The sequence below is a fragment of the Protopterus annectens genome, chromosome 13.part0 (assembly GCF_019279795.1).
Source record: "Protopterus annectens isolate FY-2018-M chromosome 13.part0, PAN1.0, whole genome shotgun sequence".
NCBI classification, from domain to species: domain Eukaryota; kingdom Metazoa; phylum Chordata; order Ceratodontiformes; family Protopteridae; genus Protopterus; species Protopterus annectens.
The window spans coordinates 1131843576-1131870437 of NC_056747.1; the positions used below are offsets into that span (position 1 = coordinate 1131843576).

A 26862-nucleotide genomic window follows, 5' to 3' on the forward strand; every position below is an offset into this window, starting at 1 on the left:
AAAGGGGATCCAACAAACTCGAGGTCATGGCCGGCGTCGAGGAAGCGATAACCATCGGCACCGACTCCCTGACTCCGTGACTCCTCGGATCTGAAGGCTCCAAAACCAGATAGAGGATCGGAGAAGGCGCTATCGGGGCAAAAAGTGTGGCTGAACTCCACCCCGGGGGGGGGGGGGCAGCAGCACTCCCATCTGCAGTTGGGTTTGGAGGAAATAACTCATGATCCGGTCCATATCAGCGTCGGAGAGGCTACGGGTTGACCTAGAGGAGGCCACCGAAGCTGGCCGGGAGGGCCGCCGCGATGACCTTGAAGATGGTCAGGCCTCCTCCTCCGGCGAAAAACGTGGGGAACGGAGCCGAGGGGAGGAAGGCCTGGAGACCTTCTGAGATGAGGAGAGCAGCTTAGCAGGCGGGGCCGAGGGGGCCGAGTCAGCCCGGCGTTTGTGGCTTCTATGCCTCTTTTTCTCACTCTCTCTGTCTCTCTGTTGTCTTTTTTTGACTCCCTCTCTCCCTGGGAAGAGGTGGGAGGTTGAGCCCCAGCCAGGGGAGAGGGGACAGCAAGCTGAGCAGCCACAGCCGCGGCTGTAGCCGCCGAGGGAGAAGAGGAGGAAGCCGACTCCGTGGGTAGGAGACCCGCCAGAATCAGCTTATTCCTCCTATCCCTCAGGGCCCGGGGGTTAAAGGCTGTGCAAATTTGGCAGCCTGATGATAAATGTGGTACCCCCAGGCAGAGAACGCACTGAGTGTGGCCATCCACTGGGGAAAGCTTATGGCCACACTCAGTGCACTTAGAAAAGATGGCCTTTGGGGCCTCGGCCATGATTTCTAAATTAAAACACACACGTGCCCACACAAACACTATAAGGGGAAGGGTTCACTACGCTTTAAACTACGAAGGTAAAACTCAGGGGTTTAAACTAGGGAATTATACTATCCACACACACAAAAGCTAGGAAGATTTTGAGAAAATGTTCTACTCACAATCACCTAAACGCTCAGAACTCGAGAAACTCGTGCCTGACAAAGCCGCGGCAAACAAGATCTGGGGATTGGAAGGAGGTAGCAGGGTAGTATGGGTAAGGGGAGGAGCTTAAGAGCTCGGATCTCTAGCTTGGAAAGCTGCCGGCTCTGATCTGGGTTGGATCCGATACCCACAGGTTGATGATCAAATGAAGTTACCTACTCCAGATCTTTTTTTATTCTAATGGAGCAGGTGGACGCATGAGAATCTAGGATCGTAAGGAATTTGTTATTTAAGTAGGCAACAGCTTTGTCCAGGGGTAATTGTTTTAGTACTGACCAATTACAACATTTAAGTTCATCCTGGAATTTGGCAGGGTTAAAGTACTTCTTGCATCTTATTGTTTTGTAATTGGGCTGATGGGAGTTTATGGCTTTATGCTTAATTATGTAGGTAAGAAAGTGAGGGTACCTGATGTGTACTGTTGGGGGATGGCTACTGATAAGGATCCAGTCTAGTATACTTTCTTTATGATTAGGTATACCTATCCTGGTGGGGGTGGATATGAGTTGTGTAAACTCATATAGGTTTACATGTGTGGATGGAGATTCAGTGGAACAGGTATTCCAATCTATGTTGCAATCTCCAAGTACTATGGTTTCTTGAGGGCAGGTGCTGGATAACGAATGGAAGATGTTTTCTAGGGTAGCAACATTGTTCCCTGGAGTAATACACATGCAGACAATCTTTATGCACTTATTTTTATTAATTTGAAATTTGGTAGAAATAATTTCAGCACTGTTTACTTGGGGTGGTTGTATGGAGTCCAAGGTAGCATTAAGAGTAGATTTATATAGTATAGCTACTCCACCTCCCTTCCTAGTGGCTCTATCTAACCTCAGTATGTTATACCCAGGTGGTAATATTTCATTGTCAGAAGTTTTTGGTTTTAGCCAGGTTTCTGTTAGAGTATGTCAGGGGAATGAACGGCTAGGAGGGCGTGCAGGTCATGTACCTTATTTAAGCTTTTGATGTTTAGGTGACAGACTAGGAGGGAGTTGGGGGGCCTGTTTAGTGATGTTGTATTGGTAGGGGTACTAGTATGGGAGTTGGGTTTGCCAAAAGTGGATGGGCCAGGGTTAGAGTGGAAGTCACCATCCATTGTGAGGTTATAGTGTAAGCTTAGTATAAGTTTCAAGAATTTATTTATTAGTTTTTGGTAGTGTTTGGTTTTAGAGCGGATATATCTGGCACTGGTAGGTTGACAGTTTGTACACGTAATGGTATTTGATGCTGGGCTACATATTAGGTGGTCTATTAAATTTGACAATATTGGGGTGGTTGTTTGGCATTTTGGGTAGTGAAATCCTAGGAAATACTGATTTTCATAACAGGTCAGGAGATAAGGAATGAGCATGATGGTTAGCAATGAGAAAAATAACATTGTTTTGGGTGGTGACATAGTGAGCTGCAGTGGCTATAGATCTTAGTATTGTTATGACCAGTATATGCATAGATGATAGGACAGGGGGTGGGATGCGGTCTTACTGAGATAGAAGAAAGCTGATTGGATATAATCAGAGGGGGTGTGGTTTTGCTGCTATAAAATTAGTACTACTGGGGGCGGGTGGGGCTCGAAGCAAGCCCAAGTGCAGCGAGGGCGAGCAGAGAGGGGCTTAACCAGACCACAAGGTTCTTAGAGCCTGAGACTGTGAAGTAAGTAGAATAGGGATTTTAGAGTATTTTACAGACTTTACTGTGCCCTATTAGCATTTTAGTGGGTAGGAACACTTACTGTGAGGGCTTGCAGTTAGTGTTTTTAATGTACTTAACCCCAAATTTGATGATATAATGGAAAGTTCTTTCTCAAAAGCCAGCAGGAGCCAGAGTCGGCTACGGGAAAAGGTCAAATTTACAGAGGTTATGGAATTAGACCAAGTATAAGGGACACCCCATGTAGAGCTGTAGACCTAGTTCAGCATTTAATGCTGTACAACAGAATTTTCAAGTTTTGAAGTTATTAAACTTAGCAAGCTTTTTTATTGTTATGCCATGGGCAGTTTAAATCAGGCTTTCAGTTTGGTAGGTAGCAGGGTGGCATCCTTCTAGTATAACAAGCCTTTCAGGATATCAGTTTGAAGGATAGCACCTGGGAGGGATAGACAATTAGAAGACTAAAAGTAACTGGTTAATCAAACTTCAGTAACACTAACATGTAACATATCCCAAATATACGACATACCCCACTGCTCTCAATGCTTTTTGAAAGAGAGGTCATTACCGAGTTCCTTCTTGATTGCTTATGTACTATACCACTGTCATACTGTCAGTGTGGATGGCAACTGCACTCTGGGGTTAGAAGTCATAGGAATGCCTGCAAAGTCAGGAAGCCTGATCTCATTGCTAAAACAATGATGTACAGACTGCCCTCTGTCTGCCACCATATGGCTTGGACTGTCTTCCTTTTCTTGTTGTCCAGACCTCATGGGAGGCATCTGTGATGGCAGCCACAACTAAGGTGGGAATTTGAAAGGGGCTGCCCAGAGACTCATTCTGAGTATGATGCCACTAGTTTAAGCATGTCTCACATGCTTTGGACATTTTCAAATGAAAAGACAACAATCAGCCAATAATGATCAATGCATTGCTGCAGCTCCCTGAAATATCCTTGTGAAAAACCTTTCACTAGGGACCACACAGATTGTTGCCACTGTAAGTTCTAGTGTCCTGAGGCAAACAGTTGTTACGATTACCTGACAATGGAGTAACTGGGACTTTTTAGAATGTAAAGGGAAAACGCTGTCTAGAAGAAGATATACTGTATTGGGTAGTGTGCCTGAAGTGCACGCTGCAGATTTGAGGATATGGGAGGGCTCCATCTGTGACAATGAAGTATTAACCATGATCTTCAAGAATTGGAAAAGATCTAGAAAAGACACCCAAGCTGAAACTAGTTTGTCAAAAATCTGGGTATCTAGGAGCTACTGCCCAGGTAAAGAAACAACCTGATCCCTTTCAACTTCTAGGCTGGTGCAAATAAAGGCATGCAACTGATAAAGATTCTGGAATTTGAGGTGAGACCAAAAGGGAGAGTTTGGTGCAGATGATGAATGGCTCCTATCTGACCGTGTAACAAATTCCATACCCCTTGACAATCTTTACATGGAGACAGCATTCTTGGAAGCCCAAATAACTCACCCAGTCTCCATACAAAAAGCAAATAACAGGATGTAATGCAGTGACTATCAAGAATATTGTTAGGAAAATACTCAATGAAGCATCCTTGTATAAAAAAAAAATCAGTCTGAGCTCCTCCGTCTACTTTGCCACAAAAAAAATTCTAGAGTGATAAACAATTTTGCTCTGGTCTAGTGCAACTTCTTTTGCTGATGAGGTTTAACACCTGTTTTTAGCTGCACTGTTCTGATGGAGTGGTTGTGTCAGACAATTGAAGAGAGTAGGGGATGGCTAAGAAGTAGAAGAGTATAGCATATCCACTGGATATTACTGCTTGGATCCAATTGCTCTATATAATGGTTCACAATGCAGACTATGGGAATGGCGGGTAAAACGTAATTGCCTTTAGACTGGGACAGTAGGGTAACACCTGATGGACCTGATAGCTGTTCCCACCAGAAAAAGGAAAACAGCAGTCTTATTGCTCTGATTACTCTTGCCTTTGAGATACATCCACTCTTCTATAGCCTTTTGAAGGGGAGTTGTGGAGTCTAAACTTCACACTACCAGTTGTGTGGGTTTTGCTCTCCTCTTCCAAATTATCCAAGTTTTCTTTACCAAACACTATAGATAATGAAGATCAGGCAACAACATGTGTAAGGTTGAGCCAACTGTGACAGCAGATGGTTATGCCACTGTCAACTACTCTAGCTGCATCATCCACAAAATTGTGTGTCAAATACACAATGAGACTAGATACAGAGGACATTGCAGACACCTGCAAACTTAGCATGATGTTCTTCATAGTGATCACTGCTTCAGTAGTGTACATCAGTATGTATGTATAGCCCTTTAAGAAGCTATCCAAGGGCTTGCACAAGTGTATAAATACTGAGCACATGCATGCTAGAGTACCATTTTGTAGTAAGCAGTTGAGATGTAAGCCATGTATGTATATAACGTCTGTCTGTTAACTAGTTCGCTTGTATTTAAAGATGCTGCTATACATCCTGATGTGTTTCTATGTATTAAAGCATCTAAATGAATACCCCAGCCTTCTTGTTATATGTGTTAGAGACGAACGAGCGACATGGTGTCAGAAGCGGCATGTCTAAAGAACAAGGCATATCCAAGGGGCATGAAGTCAAAAGCAGCTTGGGTAAAGTGAACAGAGGTACTTGCTTAGAGCTGGAGGAATACAGATGAGCCGATCATCCCCAAAATGTGTAAACTTCGCAAAACAGGTCAGAAATGAATTTCAGGTATTAAAACTTCCTCAGCGCTATTTTTTTTTTGCATAATATGAAACGAGGCATACAGAATGTTATAAATATTTGCATAAACAGATATGTACAATATTGATAAAAATATTTGAATTACTACAGAAAATATTTGAAATAAAAGTCCAAATTGCATAAAACTAATAAAGGGAAACAACTGCATTTTCGTATTAAGCAAGATATCAGAGTTATCAGAAGTGTATAAAGTGTTTGCATGTTTGTGTAGTGTTACAGTAAAGCTATTTCACAAACACAGCCATTACAAGGCATATTTCGTAAAAGTATGGCCATTACAGGGCACATTTCGTAAACTACAGCCATTACAGAGCACATTTCTCTACAGTATTTTGAAGAGTTTATTGTGCATTTGAATGTTGTTACAAGCTCACAAAACAGTTTGTTCATACATAATTACAAGGGCCATATTTTCAGTGTGTTTGTGTATACTTTGTGGGCATGGCAGATGGATTTCGAAAACCCAGTGCACTTGTGTTTGACAGTAATATTGCTGAGAACTAGAGAGTGTTTGAGAAAGAGTACAAAACTTTCATACAGGCTGCATTTTCTGATAAAGATGACCGTACAAAGGCAATTATTCTACTTAATTTAGCAGGGTCAGAAGCCATGGAAAGGGAATGTTCATTTATGCATGCAGCTGGTATCTATACAGGAGAAGGGGAAAACTGTCATAATGTTGTACCGGTTGAGTCGGGGGGACCCTGAGTGCTTAAAATGCAAATATACAGAAATGTGTAACCCCTAGACAAATGTTACAATGGAAAGGCACTTGTTTTACAAAAGGGATTAAAAGCGTGGTGAAACTTTTGCAGTATATATAACTGACCTGAGAAATCTGGTGATTTAAGCAATGAGTTGATAAAGGACAGACTTGTGTGTGGTATAAAGAATGATGCTGTGAGAAAGATTTTGCTTCATGACATTGATTTAAGTTTGAATAAGGCCACTGAGATTTGTCAGATATATTAGCTCATAGAAAAGGATACAAATATGCTTACAAACGAGAACAACTCTAGAAGGCACACTGGTAAAGTTCATGTTGATAGTATGCAGCACATTATTAAAAGAAACAGGCCCAAGCATATGGCAGCAGCTGTAACCCCTGCAGCACTCACTGGTGAACCCCAGAATTTTCTAGCACATTCCAGAAGTCACACAGTCTCAGTGAAGCATAAGAGTGAGTCAGCAAACTCAAATCATGGGCCCCAACCCAGTTTCACTGCCAACTGTCATAATTGTGGTGGAAGTCATGAATCTAAAAGGGAGAAATGTTTAGCTTTTGGTCAACATTGCCACAAATGCAATAAATGGAATAATTTCAAAAGATTTTGTAAATCAAAAGGCCCACATTCTTTTATTAAAAGGAACATTTTAAGAAATGAGTTGATCAGTTAGACTGTGCAACTCTACTCTTTATACTGATGGTGTATCAGTGCTTCTTGAAATGGTCAATGCAGTAGATTTAAGAGCAAAGACTGAAGTATTTTGTACTGCTTGGCTAAATGGCAAACCCACAGAGCTCAAAGTTGACACAGGTTCCAAGTGCAATGTGACATCAACAGAAACATTTGCCAGAGTATGTAAAGGTGAAAGACTTGATCTGGTAAGGTGTGCGAAGCTTGTTGCTCATGGAAGTGAAGAAATTCAAACTGAAGGCACAGTAGTGCTTTCATTTTACTCTGCTAGAAGAAGCTATGACTTATTTTATGTGGTCAAAAGGCACATCCAATCATTATTAGGGCTCAGAGACACTTTGAAAATGGGACTGTTTCCATTTAATAAGGAAGTCCATCACGTTAGCTTAAAAGACCACTACTCTTAATTTTGCCCAGTACATTTTATTCTACCTATGTTGATCTTTTCAAAGACAAAGTAGGCAAACTTCCAGTTGTATACTCCATGAAGTTAGACCTAGAGGTCAGTCCAGTTATCAGGCCAGCATGTAAATTTCCAATAGCCATGCAAGGCAAAGTCAAAGCTGAGTTAGATAAAATGGTGCAACAAGGTGTGATTTGTCCAGGTGAAACTCCAAATAAATGGGTATCTTCCATGGTTGTAGCTCATAAGAAAAGCTCAGATGACATCAGAATATGTATGTACTGACCCACGAGATTTGAACAGGCATTAAAAAGACCTCCTCATCCAATGTCAACAGTTGAAGAAGTCGCAGCCTTGATGCCAAATGCCACTATTTTTTCTGTCTTAGACGCAGAGAGTTCATTTTGGCAAATTAAGCTTGACAAGAAATCATCATTGCTCACTACTTTCAGAACTCCGTTTGGCAGGTACAGATTTTTGAGAAGGCCACTTGGGATAAATTCTGCAAGTGAAGTCTTTCAACGTGCAATGTAGCAAATTTTTTTCTGGGCATCTCTGTTCTATTATAGTCAATGACATACTGGTAGGAGGTTGTGATGAAGCACAGCATGACAGAAACCTCAGAAAAGTTCTGGAAAGGGCACATCGAGTGAATCTTAAGCACAATGCCCAGAAATGCAAGTTCAAGGTACAAGAAGTTACTTACGTTGGTCATTTATTTACAAGTACAGGCCTATGACTAGACCCTTCAAAACAAACAGCCATTCTCGAGATGCCAGCACCAGACAATGTTCAAGCCCTGCAATGTTTTCTTAGCATGGTAAATTACCTAGGCAGGTTTATTCCAGACCTGCTCCAACTATCAGCACCACTCAGAGAGCTGACACGTAAAGATGTATCCTTGTCTTGGTTAGAAAAATATCAAAGAGCATTTGAAGTCCTGAAACAGAGAATTGCTAGTGCACCAACACTCAGATACTATGATGTTCACAAACAAGTAACACCTTCCTGTGATGCTTCGAAATTTGGTTTAGGTGCAGTAATTCTACAAGAGGTCCAACCTGTTGCCTACGCATCGAGAACTCTTACCCAAATTGAGATGCAGTATGCCCAGATCGAGAAAGAGCTTCTGGCAATTGTGTTCGCATGTTCAAAGTTCCATGATTATGTTTATAGTAGACCTATCCAGATCACAGCAGACCACCAACCCTTAGTCACTATCTTGAGAAAAAACAATGAATTTCAGCCCAAGCCAGGCTGCAACATATGATGCTGAGATTGAAAAAGTACATTTTCAATCTTGTCTACAAGAAAGGCAAACTTCTTTATCTTGCTGATACCTTATCCAGATTGCCCAGAAATACCACAAAACAGCACGAGAATGAGAACCTTGGTTTTGAAGTCATGGAAGTGAGAATTTTTTTCTTCCACATGTCTTGATGAGCTGAGAGATCACACAGCCACAGATCCAGTTTTACAAAGGCTCATTCACTTTATCCATCATGGATGGCTGTCAAAGCAATCTAGTTTACCTCAAGAAGCACAACCTTATTTTCCATACAGAGGTGGGATTTTGTCTGACAATAGTATCATAATGAAAGGTCTGAAAGTGATTGTTCCAAAGTCCTTGCAATAACAGTACATTACTATCTTGCATCGTGGTCACTCAAGTATCGACTCTACCAAAAGAGGGGCGAGAGACCTAGTATTTTGGTCTTCTATGTCACAAAGCATTGTGACAGTACTTTTATCTTGTTCAGTGTGTAACAGTACAAAGCCACATCAGCAGAAGGAACCACTTCAGCTAAACCAGATTCTGGAACTACCTTGGTCGACAGTAGCCACCAATATCTTTGAGTGGAATTATTTGGTGTTAGTAGACTCTTACTCCATTTGGTTCGAGACTGACTTACTTCCCAACCTAGCATCCAGTACTATCATTACTATGATGAAATGTCATTTTGCAGTCCATGGTAGCTCACACAAAGGTATTTCTGACAATGGCACACAATTTACAAGCCAACAGTTAAAAAGATTTGCTGAAGAATGGGACTTAACTCATGTCACAAGTAGTCCAGAGTACCCGTAGTCAAATGGTTTGGCAGAATGCGCAGTTCAAAGTGCAAAACAGTTAAAACAAGACAATAGTGATGTTTTTCTGAATCTCTTGAATCTCAGAAATGTTCCTTATGATAAACATCTTGGCTCACCTCCTCAGAAACTTCTGTCGAAACAAACCAGAACCACATTACCAATGGTTAGTGAAAGCTAATCTGTTGAAGAAATGTCTAACCCAGAAGTCCTGTTACAATAAGACCAGAAAACTGTTCAACCCATTACGAGAGGAAGAAATGGTAAGGATGCAAATGTCTAAAGGTTATGATTGGATTGGTGTTGTGAAGAATATTGGTCCAGAGTCGAGATCGTACATTGTGGAATCAGAAGGAGCAGTTTTTAGGCGGAATCAGAAATATTTGAGACCGGAGTCTGAGCCTACACCACAGCACATAGCCTGTGAGAAAGAATCTTTATCTCAGACTAAGTTGTCTGGTGTTCCAGTTCCAGAGTAAGTTCCAGAGGACATTCCCGTTCCCAGGACGAATCCAGAAGTTCCTGATACAAGTTGTCCCTGTTGCTAAATTTGGTTCCAACTGTTATGTTACGAGATTCGGTCAAATCTCTAAACCCTGCAGTAGATACAAAGCAACTTGGACATTAACATTGTGTTTTGTTTCCAATGTATATACTAATGCATGCCTATCTCTGATATTGTTTTGTACAAAGGGCAATCTTTGTAAGAGGGAGGATATAGATCAATATGTGCGTATATACCTTTAAGAAGCTATCCAAGGGCTTACACAAGTGTATAAATTCTGAGCATGTGCAAGCTAGAGTGCCATTTTGAAGTAAGCAGTTGAGATGTAAGCATGTATGTATATAAAGTCTGTTAACTAGTTTGTTCGTATTTAATGATGCTGTTAGCCATCCTGATGTGTTTCTATGTATTAAAGCATCTAAACAAAAACCTCCTTGTTATATGTGTTAGAAGAGAACGAGTGACAAGTAGCATTTGCTATGTGGGTTACAACCTGCCAAGGATATAACAGCCAACCAGCTTCCAAAGCTTCAGGGCACCTTTCACATACTCAAATTGCCAAGCAGCTTGAAACGAGCTGATTAAAAGACAAGTTTAAAACCAAAGCCCTTTGGAGCTTTACTGGCGCCGACAAGTACATGAGTATGCCCCTCTGAAGCTTTTGTGGATCAACTGTCGTCTTGTGCTTTCCTTTATTGTACAGATCAGTTCCCTTTGGGGAGGTAAAACTTCCATTTTCTTATATTTACTGATGTTTTATTACTTTTCTCTTCAGGATAGTTATTTTAAAGCTAAGAGTATTATGTTTTAATGGACTCTCTCAAGACTGCAATGCAAACCGAGCACTTGTTATTTCTCTCAGTTTTACAGTAGTGTAAACTAACGGATAACATTTTCCGTGGAAAAAGTGTGGTTAATTTTCTGCTGTGGGGGCTGCCACAGGGTTTGCAAATGACTTTTACTGTGTTTTAATGTCAAAAAAGTAACCTCTGTGGACTGGTAGTTTTACCAGCATTTCCGCTGGTCTTCCCCGAGAAAGAGACATAATTCTTGGCTTGATCATGGAACAGATTTGTTTGTCCCATCGTTGGTCCTTCTTTCAGCCAGAGTGAGAAAAAGTTAAGCAAACACCCTTTGCCATCACAGCAAGCTAACAATTTGCCTCAGCCATAGGTGGGTGACTCTGCGGTGGCCATTTGTTGTACCTCAGCCCATTCACCTTTTACCCAGAAACCCTCTGGAGTAGCACCTACAGCCACTATGGACCAGGGATTAGCCACATCCTCCGCTGCTGCTGTAGGGAGTCTCCTCAGTTGGCAGGGGACAGCCACTCTTGTTGGTCCTGGGAAGGTTTCCCCTGTTATGTAAAATGCTATGCCCATCCCTGGGGAGGCAGCACCTGTCATTAGTTGGCCCCATTTTTTCCTGTCAAAAGAAACAGAAAACAAAACAAAACTCTTCCTCAAATTTCTTTGGAGAGGAGTAATTTACTGGGACTAGCTCTAGGCTTAATTCAAGCTATTGATCCTTTTGGTAGAGCATTTTCTGGTAAAAGAAAGAGGGATGCTTCTTTTCCTAAAGAGATTCACGACTCTGAATCTGAAATGAAGATGCAGGGATGAATTCAGGGTTACGTCCTCAGATTTCTGATTCAGACTCACAGGAAAAGCTCAGTTTTTGATTCTTCTGGTGTGGGTTTCTCTTCCTCTGAGATTGCTGCTAGAATGTTCCAGCGTTCTCAGTGGGAGAGCACAGAGGTTTCTCAGCCCCTCAGAAAATACTAGGAGTTGTTACAGAAAGATTTTTCAGAAAATACACCCACTTTTCCTGCCCTGTCGGTGTTACAAGATGTGTCTTATGGCCTGCAATTTTCCTGATAATCAGTGAAATGTCCCTGAAAAGGAAGACAGGATGAATAAAGTTCCTCACTCTTTTAAACGTTTACACACTATTCCCAAACCTCACCCAGCAACTACAGCCTTACTTGACTCCACTTCTGCTAAGCACTTGGTTAATTCCAATACTTAAGTATGGGAAATTGTGTTTAATTCTGCAACTTTGATTTTCAGAATTTTAAAGTGTCAGGCTCATATGTTAAAGTTTGTTCTGACATACTGTGAAAGTATGAGGAATGTTTCATCTACAGTTTCTTCTTGTGAAGAAGAAAAAACTGCTTCAAATATCTTAGTTCCTTCCCTGCACAGGTTAGTACTCATTGTTTGCAATGTGTGTATGACTCTGTTGATACTTCTTCCAGGGCAATGGCCAGTGAACAGTTTTACGGAGGCTTGCTTGGCTGCATTTTCAGAACCTGCTAAATTATTTAAAAAATGAGATTTTAAATTCTCTCTTTCTCCTTAGACAGAGATTTACTGCTTGACCCCTCTGCTGAAGAAGTGATTAAAAAGTGAGATGAAAGGGGCAAGGTCATCCAGGGAATTTTTCAGCCCTCATTTTCCTAATTGTACAAGGGATTTTCTTTCTCCTCGTCCAATTTTGTCAAAAAAGCCTCAACAGAATTCTTGTAAACAGACGTTTAAGAAGTGGCAAGGGGGTTCTAAAAAGAACTCTCCAACATCCCAAAAGCAAGGACAGTCCAACAAGTCTGAATGACTATTCAAGGGACTCTGTGACTCACTCCTACCCGACCCCTATTCTCTTCCAGAAAGTCTGAATCTCCATTTTTCTCTTTGGCAACAGATTTTTTCAAATAAATGGGTTTTGAAAATCATTCAACAGGATTACAGACGGCAGTGGGAGAAAATTCCTCCTTTCCAGGGGGTGTCATTCCTCATTCTGCAGATCAGAATATTTTATTTCCTCCTGTTCTTCATCACTTGCTGTCCCAAGGAAAAAACAGAACCAGTTCCTCCTTCCCAGGTGGGGAAGGGGTTTTATTCAAGGATGTTGTTAGTGTCTTAACAAAACAAAAAAAAATGGAAAGACCAGTTCTGAATCTTAATCTTTCTTTCCTAAACCTGTTTGTGACAGTGCCCAAATTCATAATTATATCACTTCACAACCTATTACCTCTTCCTCCTCCTTCAGGTTTCATGGTAACATTAGACTTAAAAGATACTTATCATCACATCTCTATTCATCCAGACTTCAGGTGTTTAAGGTTTTGTGTGTCTGGATCACATTATCAGTTCTCTGCCTTCCCCTTTGGACTATCCACTGCACTAGGACTGTTCACAAAGTGTCTGGTTCCAGTTATAGCTCATTGCAGGTTACAGAGTTTCCAGATTTTTCCATATTTAGACAACTTGCTTATCTTTGCAAAGTCTTTTTCAAAATGACAGGAGTCTCTCTATTGGGTGAGAGATCTCTTGCACAAGCTGGGATTCTAATATAACATTCAAAAGTCTTTCTTGGCTCCCATACACAGGTCTGTGTTCCTGGGATGTCTAGATCTGTTTCTAAGGGTTTCCACACAGACTTCAGTCCTTGCGATGGAATACCTCAGAAGTCTGGGTCTCACAGCATCTATGATTCTCATGACACCCCTGGCAAGACTCCACATGAGAAATATACAGCGGTATCTAAAATCTCTTTGGCCAAAGCATCAACACCTTTATCGTTTCAGATCCCAGTAATGGGGTTTGTCCGAACAGAAATGTTTTGGTGGAGACAGCAGATATCTTTAAATCCATTTCTCTCCTTTTCCATCCTGCTGCAAAGCAGTCAGTCACCACAGACGTTTCAAACTTTGCTTGGGGGGGTTCAGGAGGGATAAGAATGCAAAGGGTGTGGGACACCACGGATAGTTGCAAGCACATAAATATCAAGGAGATGCTTGCCCTGATCACTGTACTCAATTCTCTGAAACATCTTTGGTCCCCGGGACCTCAGACAATACCTCAGTCATGTGGTACACCAACAAGCAAGGGGGAACCAAGTTGTACTCCCTCTGCAGACTAGTCATATTAGCTTGGAATACAGCTTCACATCTCACTCTACAGGTATTCTACAGGGTGGCCTAATGATTAAGGTGTTTGATTTACAAACACAAGGTGGAGGGTTTGAGCCTCTCAAGGGATAACTGGCTAGGCTTAAAATGGCTCGCAAGGGCAGTTAGCCTAGTACTAATCTATGATCCTATGATCCTATTCTTGTCAGTGCAAAATTCTGTGGTAGACAAGCTGAGCAGGACCAAGGCAGATACTCATGAATGGAAACTAGATCGGTGGGGGTGGCTTTCAAGATTTGATCCATCCATGGGGAGTTCCTCAAGTAGACCTCCTTGCCTCCTCTCTGAACAATCAACTGGCAACACTCTACTCCAGGACTCAATGCAAGAAGGCCTGGAAGACAGATGCCTTTTCTTTCTTTGGACAGGAATGTTCTTGCCTTTCCACTAATATCAAGGGAACTTCTTAAGATTTAGAAGGAATCCTCCAAGATCATTGTAGTGATTCCTTTCTGACCCAGGCAACAGTGGTTCTCTCGTCTTTTGGAAACGGACAGGGGCAATTACCATAAGCACAGAATGGATCTACTCACACAAGAACAGGGGTGTGTGACACATCCAGACATCAGTCATCTTCATCTGGCTGCCTGGATGACAGGGTCTTAATTCCTTTTAGGCACCTGTTTTTCTGAGGACCTGTGGTAGGTACTCTTTCTTCTTTTGGCTTTTCCCAGTTAGGGGGTCTGCTAATGATTGGCAGTCGATTTTTATGGTGCCAAGATGCCAGCCCGACATCCAACCTTCAACGAAGGCACGCTCATTCACGCATGTCTTTCGAATGCCACTCGACCGCGGGGAGGACATGCAGACTCCACATGGAGGTAAAAAAGCCGACTACTAGAAAACTGTATATTAACAAATGGAAAAGGTTTTCTAGTTGGTGGGAACAACATAGCCAGCACCAGTTCAGGGCTAACTGTTCTCTGTGTTTACAGTATCTGTGTGAGTTACTATCCTATGGTCTTTCATATTCTCTAACAAGGTTCATTTATTGACCATTTCAGCATGTCTGCACATAAGGCAGTCTCTACACTAAATGATCTTGAAAGGGGTTTTGCATAAGAGGATGCCAAGTGAACCAGTAGCCCCTCCTTGCGATCTTAATTTTTAGTTAGAGAAGTTAATACTTGCTACATATGAACCAGCTAAAGCTAACTGACTTCAGGTTCTTAACATGGGAAACAGTTTTACTGACTGCTCTGACCTCAGCAAGAAGGGTATTCTCAACTGCAAGATCTTATGGTGAGTCAACTCTACCTCATTTTTCATACGGGTAGGGTTTCTTTGAGAACTAATGCTTCTTTTCTGCTTAAAATAGTATCCAAGTTTACTTTAAGCCAAACTACCCATCTTCCCATTTTCTTTCATGAACCTAAAAATGAGGGAGAAAGGATAGTCCATACTTTGGATGTCCACAAGCAACTCAGGAACTATCTTGACAGAACTAAATCTTTCAGACCTTCGGATCAACCGTTCATTTCTTGTGAAGGTAAGAAGGGACAACCTGTGTCAAAACAAACTATTTCCAAATGGTTGTCGAAGGCTATTACTTTTTGTTATACTCATCATGACAAATCTATTTCAAGCAGGCTCAAGACACACACTAACAGGGCCTTGGCTTTATCTATGGCTTTTTGGAAAGGGTTTAATTCTAGAAGTATTCTAGAAGCTGCTACTTGGTCCTCTACACATACTGTGAATGTTTTACTTCTCATTTTGCTAAGGCAAAGATGATAAGTGGCAAAAGCACTGAAAGTAACCATAAAAGAGTTGAAAAACGAAGACACCAGTAAGAACAGGTGAGAGGCAGAGGAATACAATAGCAAAATGATCAACAATATTTAGCAAATAAGCAATAACAGTTTCCTCTGCCTCTAGTTTTTATATCCAAAAACAGAAATTTCAGACGATATAAAAGACAGAGTAGAGTAGCACTACAGAAAATGCCAACTAAGAAGCAATGAAATGCCAGTTTTTGGGTTGTAGTGAAAAAGTTGTTTAAGAAATAAGTAAAATCACTTAAAAAACAAAAAATAAATAAATAAAAAATAACTAGGCTGATCTGAATAGTACAATGGGTTGTCAGTAACAATAAAATGCAGAATAACAAAGCCCTTGATTTTTTTTTTTTTTTTGTTACATAAAAAGCATTTTTACCCAATGCAAGCTTGATGAGTGACAAAAGAGATCTAAACAGGAAGCTAGCTAGCTGAGCCTGGAAACATTTTAGGTACTGATCTGAGTGACAAGCCTGTGTTTTCTGTCCCTACTTGTTGATGAGAACAAACGTCTTCATACTACATCCTACATTTCTGTAATACCAGATGTCTGTTTTTGTTGTATCTGAGAATTATAGCATGCGTTACTATTATCAATGTCTCCCTTGTCTCATCACTGTTGCTGTTTCTACACCAATCAGGAATACATCAAGGATATTAACTTCTTGGTTATTAGGTTCATAGGTAGGTACTAGGCTATTGGCCCTAAAGCCTATATAAGCCTAGCCAAAAATGTACCCTGGCTTTCACCACCCAAGAAAATTATTTTCCTGTGCCCCTGTTGAGCAGAGCCACAGAAGTGATCCCTGGGGTGAATTTCCTATTTCCCATCCAATCATCAAGATTTTTCTTGAAGAGTGCTAACGAGGAGCTCCTATTCTCCTCTGTAATCCAATTTCCAGAACAGCCTGTGCCACTTTCCTCTCTTTTTTATATATGAATTATTCTCTCTCTCTGTGCCATCTAATAATCTTATTTTTAAGTCTATTATGATTACTGAATACTATTGTTACATCCCAGGAATACCATGATTTCCCATATACCCTTAAGACTAACATTTTCAGTACCCTTTCCCTTACTACATCACTAGCAATCTCTCCAACACTGCATTCCATGGGGCAGTTTGTAGGCACCTTAATGTTTACAGACATCCTGCTTGATCTTCAGCTCTAAATTTCAAAAGTTTAGCCAAATGATCCACTTATGCTGTACTGATGAGCTCAGATAAAGGGTGAAACAGGCATGTCTACAACTACTGTTTTTTTTTTTTTTTTTTTTAGCTTTTCTGGCCTGAATGCACCAGTAAAAACTTAAACAGCAAAAAGGGAAAAGTCACGGGCATTTAGAAGCCATGTATCTGAAACAATGGTATGCTCTTAAGTGGTCATTTGCATACATCTCACAGGCCTCCACTACAGGAAGTTTAAGGCCTTATAGAATGAAAATGATAGCTTAGACAGGTCTTTATTGAAGTTTATACAGCTCTCTTCATCTGTATAACATTTTTACCTTTTGTTTTGTTTTTTTTTTACTCTTCATGTCAATGAAGCTTTTCTAATTATTAACTGAGAGAAAAATCCTTCCCACTAACTATATCCAAACACAATACAAGACAAACACAACAGCAAAAGAAATATCACCAGTAATACACTGTCCTCTTCAGTAGTAAGCAAACATTCAAGATCACATATACATGCCAACCTGCATAGTGGCAGTGTACACACTACCAAGGCAAAGGCCTTACTGAGATGATAAATAAGGCTGAGAAATTTGTTCTAATACATGCAATTGCAAAATCTTCAACCAAAGTCCAGTAAAAGTAATATAATTTGGAATTCTAGGAAACCTACTTTTTATTAGGCGTTTCAGCAAAGCACTTCAAGGAGGAGGTTTCGACCACTGTTTCACAGAATGTTACAACTGGATCAGCAACCTGGATGTAAAGAGAACATAAAATCTCACATTTGGCCATATGCCTGCCATTGCATGTGACAATTTGTAAGACATGTAAAGGAAAAACATTCGTATTTGCTCCTAGTGGCCTGAACTCTCTAAACAAGGATAAAAATGCTACCTAGAAAGCAGAACAGTCCATCTTTTCTACTTGGCAAGCCTATTTTTAATTACTGAGAAGTACAACTATTTGGAAATGAAGTAAAATGTTTTAAATGAGCACTCAAAAAAATTGTGCTACTGATTTCTGCCTGCGGTTAGAACATTTGTAAGCAAACAGGCTCAAGACATCATATGCTCCTAGTTTAAAAAAACATATACAAACACCCTCAATACATCAATTGCTCCTATTTTAAGAATAATTTCCACTGTACACTCTTAGCTACACTTTAATATGTCATTATGGGGTTATCAGAGTGTCACAAAACTGCAATGAAAATAAAAGTGTCTTACGACTGACATTTCTTGCTGACAAGCTGAATACTAATCACTTCATATCTTCCCTTGTGTTTTACAGGGGGCTGGAAGAAATGAACAAAAAGACTTAGTTCATACTTTTGTCACCATCTGTAATTACTTTTGCCCCTTGTTTTGCATAGTACTTGGATAATGGAATAAGATGTGTTGTGTTTGTTTTTACTAAGCTTAATTCAGGCAAGTACGCACTTGAGAGGGGGTTATAAAGCTAACTCATAATTAAACCACTGGCAGTAGATTTACTGTGCTTCAACTACAAAGCTCTCACCTTGATATCAATCTCAGAATACATCTTCCTGAGGTCATGCATCACACAATCCAAGTACAGCTCCCCTGTTCCCAAGATGACATGTTCCCCTGATTCTTCCACCTAAGATAAGCAAAAATCATTAGAACGTGCAAGACAGATGGCTTTATACCACTCAAACACCAAATGGGGTGACACTACAGATTGATTATCCTAAAAAAAAAAAAAAAACAGCAGCAAGCACACCATGCACATCAAATGCCACAGCAGTTCACTTACTACTCAGTCCTGCTTCTTAATGTGTGATTATTTGATATAATATACAAGGGTTCATTCATGGTCAACTTAAATGGTCATGTTTCAGCTGTGCTCTTTGACTTTGGATGATAACTGCTACAGCTGACTGTTCAGTTGACAGTAGCAGTGATACTGTTATAACAATTTAGTTGCAGTTGTGCAACTGTGGAATCAGTATGTGTGTGCGTCTCAGATGGGTTAGGGGAGGAACTCCATAAATGCCAAACACTTATTTGGAATTGGAGTTTTATATGGTAGTATCAGTTAACTGTCCCCACATAGCTCTTTATATATTTAATGTTATTTCTTGCTGTTTTGCTATCAGCCTTGGAATTACAGTTTAATATGACAATAAAAGTTGTATTTTTCAGTTAAATATGTCATATATTAAAAGATTAGGTGAGATTACAGTTCAGTAAAGTTGAAATATAGAATCTTTTCAATCTGTAAAATGTTGAAAGTTGGCTTTCTAGCAGAATCCTGGAATATGAAAATGACTGCCAGCAAACCCAGAGAAAAGACTTCCATCGCAGAAGAAATATGCTCAGAAAACAGTGTACAAGCTAGAGCACTAAAACTCCCCTGTCGACACGAGATTCAAATATTGAACAGCTACAGACAAAACCTCTAAAAATCAAAAACTCTGCAGCTACTACAAGATTATCAAGGAGAACTTGGGCTTCTCCATTTAAATCTTCACCAGTGGGTGAAATATCAACAGAAAAGAACAACAAGACGGAGACACATACATGTATCCCAAAACAACTGAAAAAAAGCATTCACAGCTCATTTCTTTTAGTCACTCTGTAGAAAGCATAACTTTGAAAACAGGTCAATTTCTGATCTGTCCTAAAGGCTGAAAATCAGGTTATGATTTGATACAAGCTTAAGTGATCTTAATGGCTAAGGCTTGCAGTCTTGATGATTTTTGTAAAGGTGTGCAAAGGTACAGGCATAGATGATAGACACTAGTGTCTCTGTACATGGCCAAGGCTTTTCAGGTAGGAGCCTGGAAGGCTTAGACACAGATGCTTTGGGTAACTCAGTCTACGCTGGTGCAGAGTGCTGCTCTCTCTCTACTGACAATGAGAGATGTGGTATACATAACATCTCAAAAATGAAGTTAGAATAATCTAGGAGTAAAGGGTTTTTAGTAAACATGAGGCAGTTCCTATTTTGCTTCAGCACTAGGGAAAGCAAGCAGTAACAGAGTCTGTGACTCCATAATGATAGACATTAACCTAGTGTGTTGTAACTGAGCAGTGAACATTATTAAGTATTTGGTACATGGGTTGTTGGGGTGATAGGGGAAAGATAGGGTAAGGGGAGTTAGGGAGAAAGAATAAATTAACAGCTAGGAGATTACAAGTGATAGTAGTAAGTGGGGTAGTGAGGCTGGAAAAAGCATTTTTGACTGGGTGAGACAGACAGAATTAACAGCTAAGCAATTAACAGTACTGGTAGTAAAACTCATTAAAGGCAGTTAGCCAACTGCTCGGACAGTAGAGGTAGCAGAACAGGTACAAGAAAGACCAGAGTGAAACTACTGCTAAAAATGACAGGACAACAAATAACAGCAAGGGCAATGAACTAGAAACAAAATAAATGCTGTGAAGTGGGCTGGCATTAAGTGGGGCAGTTAGAAAGAAGAAAAAAGTAGTAGCTTACAGCTGGGGGGATCTGGGATGTTAATCAACAGCTAGATGGCTAACATTACTATTAATACAAAACAATAAAGACAGTTAACAGCTAAGTGACTGGACAGTATTGGCTCAAGCTACAAGAACCATGGTGTAGCCATTGCTAGTAAAAGGGAGACGCACAGGATGAAAACATAGTCTAAAAAAAAAATAAACAGCAGGAAAGAATAGTTGTGTAAGAACTTACCATAACCTTAGATGTCCTTCTCTCCCACGTTGCAGTATTCATTACAGTAGGGAGGTTGTTGCCTGCAGCGCCGACATCTGGACAATATACCAAAGTCTTTGGTCCAGGAGGGTATGTATGACGTCCTCTGTCAGAGCCATAAACTGACGTAGGGTATAAATGTGACGTCTGCACGTACCCTCTTCAGAATAGACTGCCACATACAGTAGTACTCCTGTAGGTTTAAAGAGGGTCAAAATGGATAGACCCTTGAGACTCGCATGTAGACTAGACCCTAGGGTACTTGATAGGCTGTGTATAGTGGGGAAACTGGGAAAGAAGGGTGACTATGACCTCTCAGGTAAGCAAAAGTATGTTAGATAAAGTAAGGAAGAGGGGGCAGGAGGGAGGGAGTGAATACTGCAACATGGTAGAGAAGTACATCTAAGGTTATGGTAAGTTCTTACACAACTAGTCTACGTCCTTCTATTCTCATGTTGCAGTATTCATTGCAGTAGGGAGAGTACCAAAGCTTTTAGGTATGAACCTGGGTGAAGGATTGAGGTCCCTGGTCAATGAGACTGTGAATAACTGATTTGGCAAACCCAGTTCTGGCTCTAGAGACTAGGTCCTATTTGTAATGCTTGGTAAAGACATGTACTGAAGCCCAAGTGGCAGCTTCTAAAATTGAGGCGTAATCAACTCCTTTGAAAAAGGCAGCTGAGGAAGCAGCTGCTCTGGTGGAGTGGTGTTTGACATGTCTGTGTAAAGTCTTCCCATAATAAAAATAGCATATGCCAATGGACTTAGAGATCCATGATAAAATGGTCTGTTTGGAGACTGCCTTCCCTAAAGCCCTTGGATGGAAGGAGATGAATAGCTGGTCAGACTTTCGAATAGGTCTGGTTTTGTCTAAGTAGTACCTCAGTTGTCTGTGGACATCTAGAGAATGCAGAGTCCTCTCTGAGGGATTTTGGGGGTGAGGGTAAAAAACAGGCAGGTTAATGGTCTGGTTTAATGAGCGTTCATTAACCACCTTAGGCATGAAGGAGGGGTTAGTCCTGAGGGCAACTCTGTCCTTATGAAAAATAAGGTAAGGAGGGGTAGCCATAAGGGCTTGTATCTTTGACACCCTCCTGGCGAAGTAAAGGCCACTAGCTGTTTTCAGGGTGCACAGTTTTAGGGATACTGAATGTGCTGGTTCAAAAGGTGACAATGTAAGTCTTTCTAGCACAAAATTCAGGTCCTAAGGGGGAGGTACAGGCTTTCCGGGTGGTCTGATATGAAGTACCCCTTTCAGGAAAAGCTTGACTTCCAATCTTGAAATCAGGGGTGGTAACATGGGCAGACAAGCAGAGATAACAGATAAATGGACTTTGACGGAACAGTAGGTTAGTCCTGAGTGAAGGAGCTCACACAAATAGAAAAGGACCAAGGATACAGAATTTCCTTTGACACCACTTGCAGAATCTCTTCTATTTAAATACATAATTTCTCCTGGTACTTTGTTTTCTGTCCTCCTGCAGAACATTGAGTAAGTCCTCTGAGTATAGGTGTCTGAAGGAGATTAGAACCCTATCACCCATGAGGTCAGTTTCAGGTTGTTCACCTGAGGGTGTAGTAGGGATACCCTGTCCTTTGTGAGCAGGTCTATTCGCTGGGGTAACCTGTGATGACTGCCCTTGGCTAGTACATGGAGTGGTGGAAACCAATGTTGTCTTGGCCAAAAGGGGGGGGGGGTCACCAACAGGATTTTGGGTTTGTCCCTCTGGATTTTCAGGAGGACTTTCTCAATCAGTGAGAAGGATGGGAAGACACAGAGATACATTCCCTCCCAAGGAAAGGAGAAGGCGTCCACTCTCCAAGCATCTGGATGTGGGTCCCTTGTGCAGAACTTGGGCATCTGTCTGTTCTGGGAGGAGGCAGAAAGATCTGCTTGTAGAATACCCCACCTGTGGATAATATCCAGAAATACCGCTCTGGAATCCTCCATTCGTGAGAGGGAGCTGAAGTTCTGGTGAGAGTATCTGTCATAACATTTTCTGTGGAGGGAATATACACTGCTACCAGATGAATCTGGAGTTGTGATGCCAGGGTCCAGATTTGGGTGGCCAGGCTGCAAAGAGTGTAGGGTCTTGTCCCCTCCTGTTTATGTACCACAGGGCAGTCATATTGTCTGTGATCACTTTCATGGTGCCTCGCTATAGAGCTGACTTGAATGTTTGTAAGGCTAGCAGCAGTGCCCTCATTTCCCTGATGTTGATATGATTGTTTTGTCGTAGGGTGGACCATTTCCCTTGCATGGTGAATTGTTTCTGGTTGTGTACTAGCACTGCACCTCAACCCAGAACTGATGCGTCTGTGGAGAGTTGTTGCAGGGGGGCTGGTACCTGTAAGGGGACTCCTTGGTTGAGGTGGATGGCTGATACCCACCATTGGAATCCCCTCTTCAGGCATTGAAGCAGGGGAAGAGGGGTGCCCAGGGGGGGTGGGAGTATTGGCTCCATAGGTTCTTGAGGATCCACTGGATTTTCCTTATGTGCAATCTTGCCAGAGATAGCATGGGTACTAGTGATGTCATGTGGCCTAACATCCTTAAGAACTCTCGAGCTGGCAAGGAGATGTGGGTGATGAGCTTGGTGAAGTATAGACAAAGGTCTAGGATCCTTTGGTCTGGAATGAAGGCTTTCATTCTGCCTGTTCTGATCCCGCATCCCAAGAAAACCAGGTCTTGAGTAGGGTTCAGGTGAGACTTTTTGTTGTTTATGGTAAACCCTAATTGAATTATAGTGGATATCACCTGTTGTAGGTGGAGGAGAAGGACTTGGCTTTCCTGATGAAGAATAAGCAGCCATCTAGATATGGGTATATTTGTATACCCTGTGTTCTGCAGTGAGCAATGAAGGCTGCTAGACACTTTGTCAGCACTCGAGGAGCAGTGGAAAGTCCAAAGGACAAGGCAGAGAACTGAAAACGCCAAGAACCTATTGAAAAGCGTAGGAATTTCCTGTAATCTGGATGTATAGGAATGTGAAGCCAGGCAACCTTCAAATCCAGGGCTACCATGAAAGCATGTGTTGGCATGACTGGTAGGAGCATGGGTAGGGTAATCATTTTAAAGCTGTGTACCTTGAGAAACAGGTTTAGGAAAGATAGATCTAGAATTGGCCTCCATGGGCCGTCTTTCCTTGGTACTAGAAACATTCTGGAGTAGAATCCTTTGTTTCTTTGCGGGGAGGGTACCTGTTCTATGGTGCCCTGAGCTAGTAGTTGTTGAATGATGGGCGGGAAAAGGTGAGCTTGGCTTGTAGGACATTGAGGAGTTCCCTGGAAGGTGGGGAACATCCACCAGGTCATGAAGTATCCCCCTCTGAATGATGAAGAGGACACATTGTTCTGATACAATTCTCCACCAGGAGGGTAGGGAGAGGGTGAGCCGAAAGGATGGGGGGGGGGGGTGTTTGGGTCTAATAGTTGTAAGTCACAGTGGAGATGGTCTGGGTTGGTCAGACTGACTCCAAAAGGGGGTGGTGGGACGGTTGGTAGGAAACCTGGGAGTAGAGCTTTTCCTGGGGTGCCTACGTCCCTTTGGCTGAGGAACTGAGTGTGAGGGCTGTCTCCTAACAAAAGAAGGTCTTTGTGGGTAGTTTCTGTGATATCTGGGGATAGGAGACACCAGCAAATGTTTTAGGTTTTGAAGTTCTTTTCCCTTTTCTTCAAGGGATTTGAGAAGTTCTGCTGAGGCTTGTCCAAATAGGGCTTTACTGTCCAGTGGTGCATCAAGCAATTTAGTTTGTACATCCACAGGGACTGGTTGTAGTCTCACCCAGGAGGATCAACTCAAAACTGACCCTGATGCAGCAGACTTAGAGGAAGCTTCCACGGCATCATAACTGCACCTGATGGAGTCCCTAGTCACTTGAGATGCTATGGAAAGTAGGGTGTTAAGCTGGGCTTTAATGAGAGAGGACGTATGGTCGTGGGCCTCGGCTAAGCAAAATACACACTTTTCGTGCATGTCTTTGTGAGGAATTTGTCTCCCACAAGCACACTTCCCCTTTCTAGTGGACATGTACGTCTTCACAATTAACAAAAAGCAAAGAAAACCCAACAGGGTACTTATCCGTAGCGATAGATAAAAGCGGTCGCCTGATCTATAGCGGTTGCTTTAACCGGTCGTCTGAGAATTAACGATCTGCTTTCCTAACTGGCAAACAGGAGTCTGACCGTTCACTGCGGCAGAAAAATTCTAAAGAGGGTACGTGCAGACGTCACTTTTATACCCTACGTTGGTTTATGGCTCTGACAGAGGACGTCACACATACCCTCCTGTACCAAAGACTTTGGTATACTGGTCGGATGTCAGCGCTGCAGTCAGCAACCTCCCTACTGTAATGAATACTGCAATATGAGAATAGAAGGACATCAGCAAAATACAAACAAGAAGTTTTACCATCGTGCTGGGAGTTGTGTGAAGTGGGACTACTGTAAGAAGTATGAAGAGTTACCTAATTGGCTGGATGTAGTCATTTGGCCGATGGGTATTTCACCTCAAATGTGGGCTGTCTCAATGATGTTGCAGTAAGGCAATTTTGAGCAGCAGACAGTAGTAATAGTAGTCCTGCATCTATTCAGTCCTCAAGTTCCATGGAACCTGTGTAGGAAGTCTGTAATGGGTGATGTGTAACTCTTGTGAAGAGAGGACGTTTCCTAGTACTGAGGAAGTGAAAACTGACAGCTAAGCAGATGGAGAGCAGATTAGCATTTGTATACTGGAAGGTAGGGTTGCTGCTGCTCATCAGTCCAAATTAAAAATCCAGCTAGCTCTGACAAAACAGAAGACAGTCAGCATACATTTAAGTGGAATCTTCCCCTCATTAACAGTCGTCCAGAAGGAAGAAACATGCCCTTCTTTCAAAAACAACAAATTAACATGTACTGTAGACAGGTTCAAGAAAGCAACAAGCAAAGGAATCCTGACAAATATGAAATGAAGTTCCTGTATGGAAAATAGATTAAATGCATCATATTTCTGTCACTTATGCAAAATACGTTATATTGTTTATTTGTTCTTCTGACCTGGGTCATGACTCAGATGGGTCCTTGAGCTAATGTATCTCAATAGGATATGAAATTAACACACAAAATCCATCCTTCAAGCTTATGGCAGTCTACCAAGAACATCTCCTTAAATAAAAGGTCTCTATTCCATTATATTAAAAGGGGCATTTAATGTTTTCTTTTTTCATTTCTAACATTTAGAAAAAATAAGATTAACGTTTTAATAGCAACTGCATGATTATTTGTTGTATGCCCTGGAAGGTGTTTGGATCACCTGGATGTACTGAACGGATACTAATCTACAATAACATTATTATGTATCAGCATAATGAAGGCTGCAAAGCTTATGTCATAATTGTAGGATCAGAACTAACAACACTACTGTGTAAAAGTAGAAGCAAACAGAGATGTTTTGATAGCACCTGGCTCTGTGGAGCAGAAGGATGCAGCACTAACCGCGACTCAAGTGGCCGCAGCACTTGAGCAGCCAGCCAGGAAGGGGAGGAGTAAAGGAGTGTGGCCCACTTGCCTCTCCTGGGGGGATCAGTTTGCACACTCACAGTGGCACATGGGGAAGTATGACCTCCCTGGTGGAGACTGGAGAGACCACAGTTCTTTCTGCAGGGTGGAGAGCAGGGTTTCTTGGCTGAAAATCCACCACAGAAGTGAAAAGGCACCCTCCACGAACATCCCACTGCACATTCCCCCAGTCACCTCACCTGGTGCATGAATAAATAGGGCTGTGAGAAAGCCAAAAAAAAATTAAACTGCCTCTGACGGCTGCATGTATGATGACACTTCTTGGTCGTCTCTCCTCTGGTGATGGCAGCAGATGTGTTGATTGACTTAAGAGAGGGTCTTGATGGTTGGCAGGCAGTAGGGGAAAAAAAATCAAAGAGAGGGAGAGAGAAAGAAATATTTTGACAATCCTGCAGTATGCAAGTTCCTGATATTACTAGCGGCTAACTATAGCAAAGTAGCTGTGCACCACTTGTAATATGATCAGCTGCTCCTTTACAAAATTTTGAAGAAAAGAATTTAGTAGCAACCAAAATTAATTTCAAAAAAAGTAAAAATCACTAACTGCTTCTATCTGCAGCAATTACCTTTGTTGTTAGGGATGGATAACTCTTGTTCACTTTTCGTAGTCCATCCAACATTTTTGGCAGCTCTGAAGGATTCACTGGCTCAACAGCAATTTTAATGACTGATACAGTGTTAAATTTCAAGGGCCGGAAGATCTGGGCCTGGAAAACAAGAAAACCTAAAATCAATAATCACTTAAATGTACTTTTTTTATAAAATCCAAATATGTTTAGAAACAGTTCAGACTAGCACATTACATGGGAAAGTTTGGCTCTG

The 26862-nt window shown here is 41.5% G+C and overlaps 1 protein-coding gene across 3 annotated transcripts in view; it reads right to left on the minus strand.

Moving 5' to 3' along the window:
- The window catches only part of EFTUD2 (elongation factor Tu GTP binding domain containing 2), a 1111673-nt gene that overhangs the window by 341505 nt on the left and 743306 nt on the right, over positions 1 to 26862 (minus strand). For all 3 annotated transcript variants that reach the window (XM_044055111.1, XM_044055110.1, XM_044055112.1), the window contains exons 18-20: positions 26607 to 26747; positions 18298 to 18399; positions 17450 to 17532 (exon numbers count right to left, since the gene is read on the minus strand). In XM_044055111.1, the coding sequence (XP_043911046.1) occupies positions 17450 to 17532; positions 18298 to 18399; positions 26607 to 26747 (326 nt within the window). The remainder of the gene's footprint in view (positions 1 to 17449; positions 17533 to 18297; positions 18400 to 26606; positions 26748 to 26862) is intronic.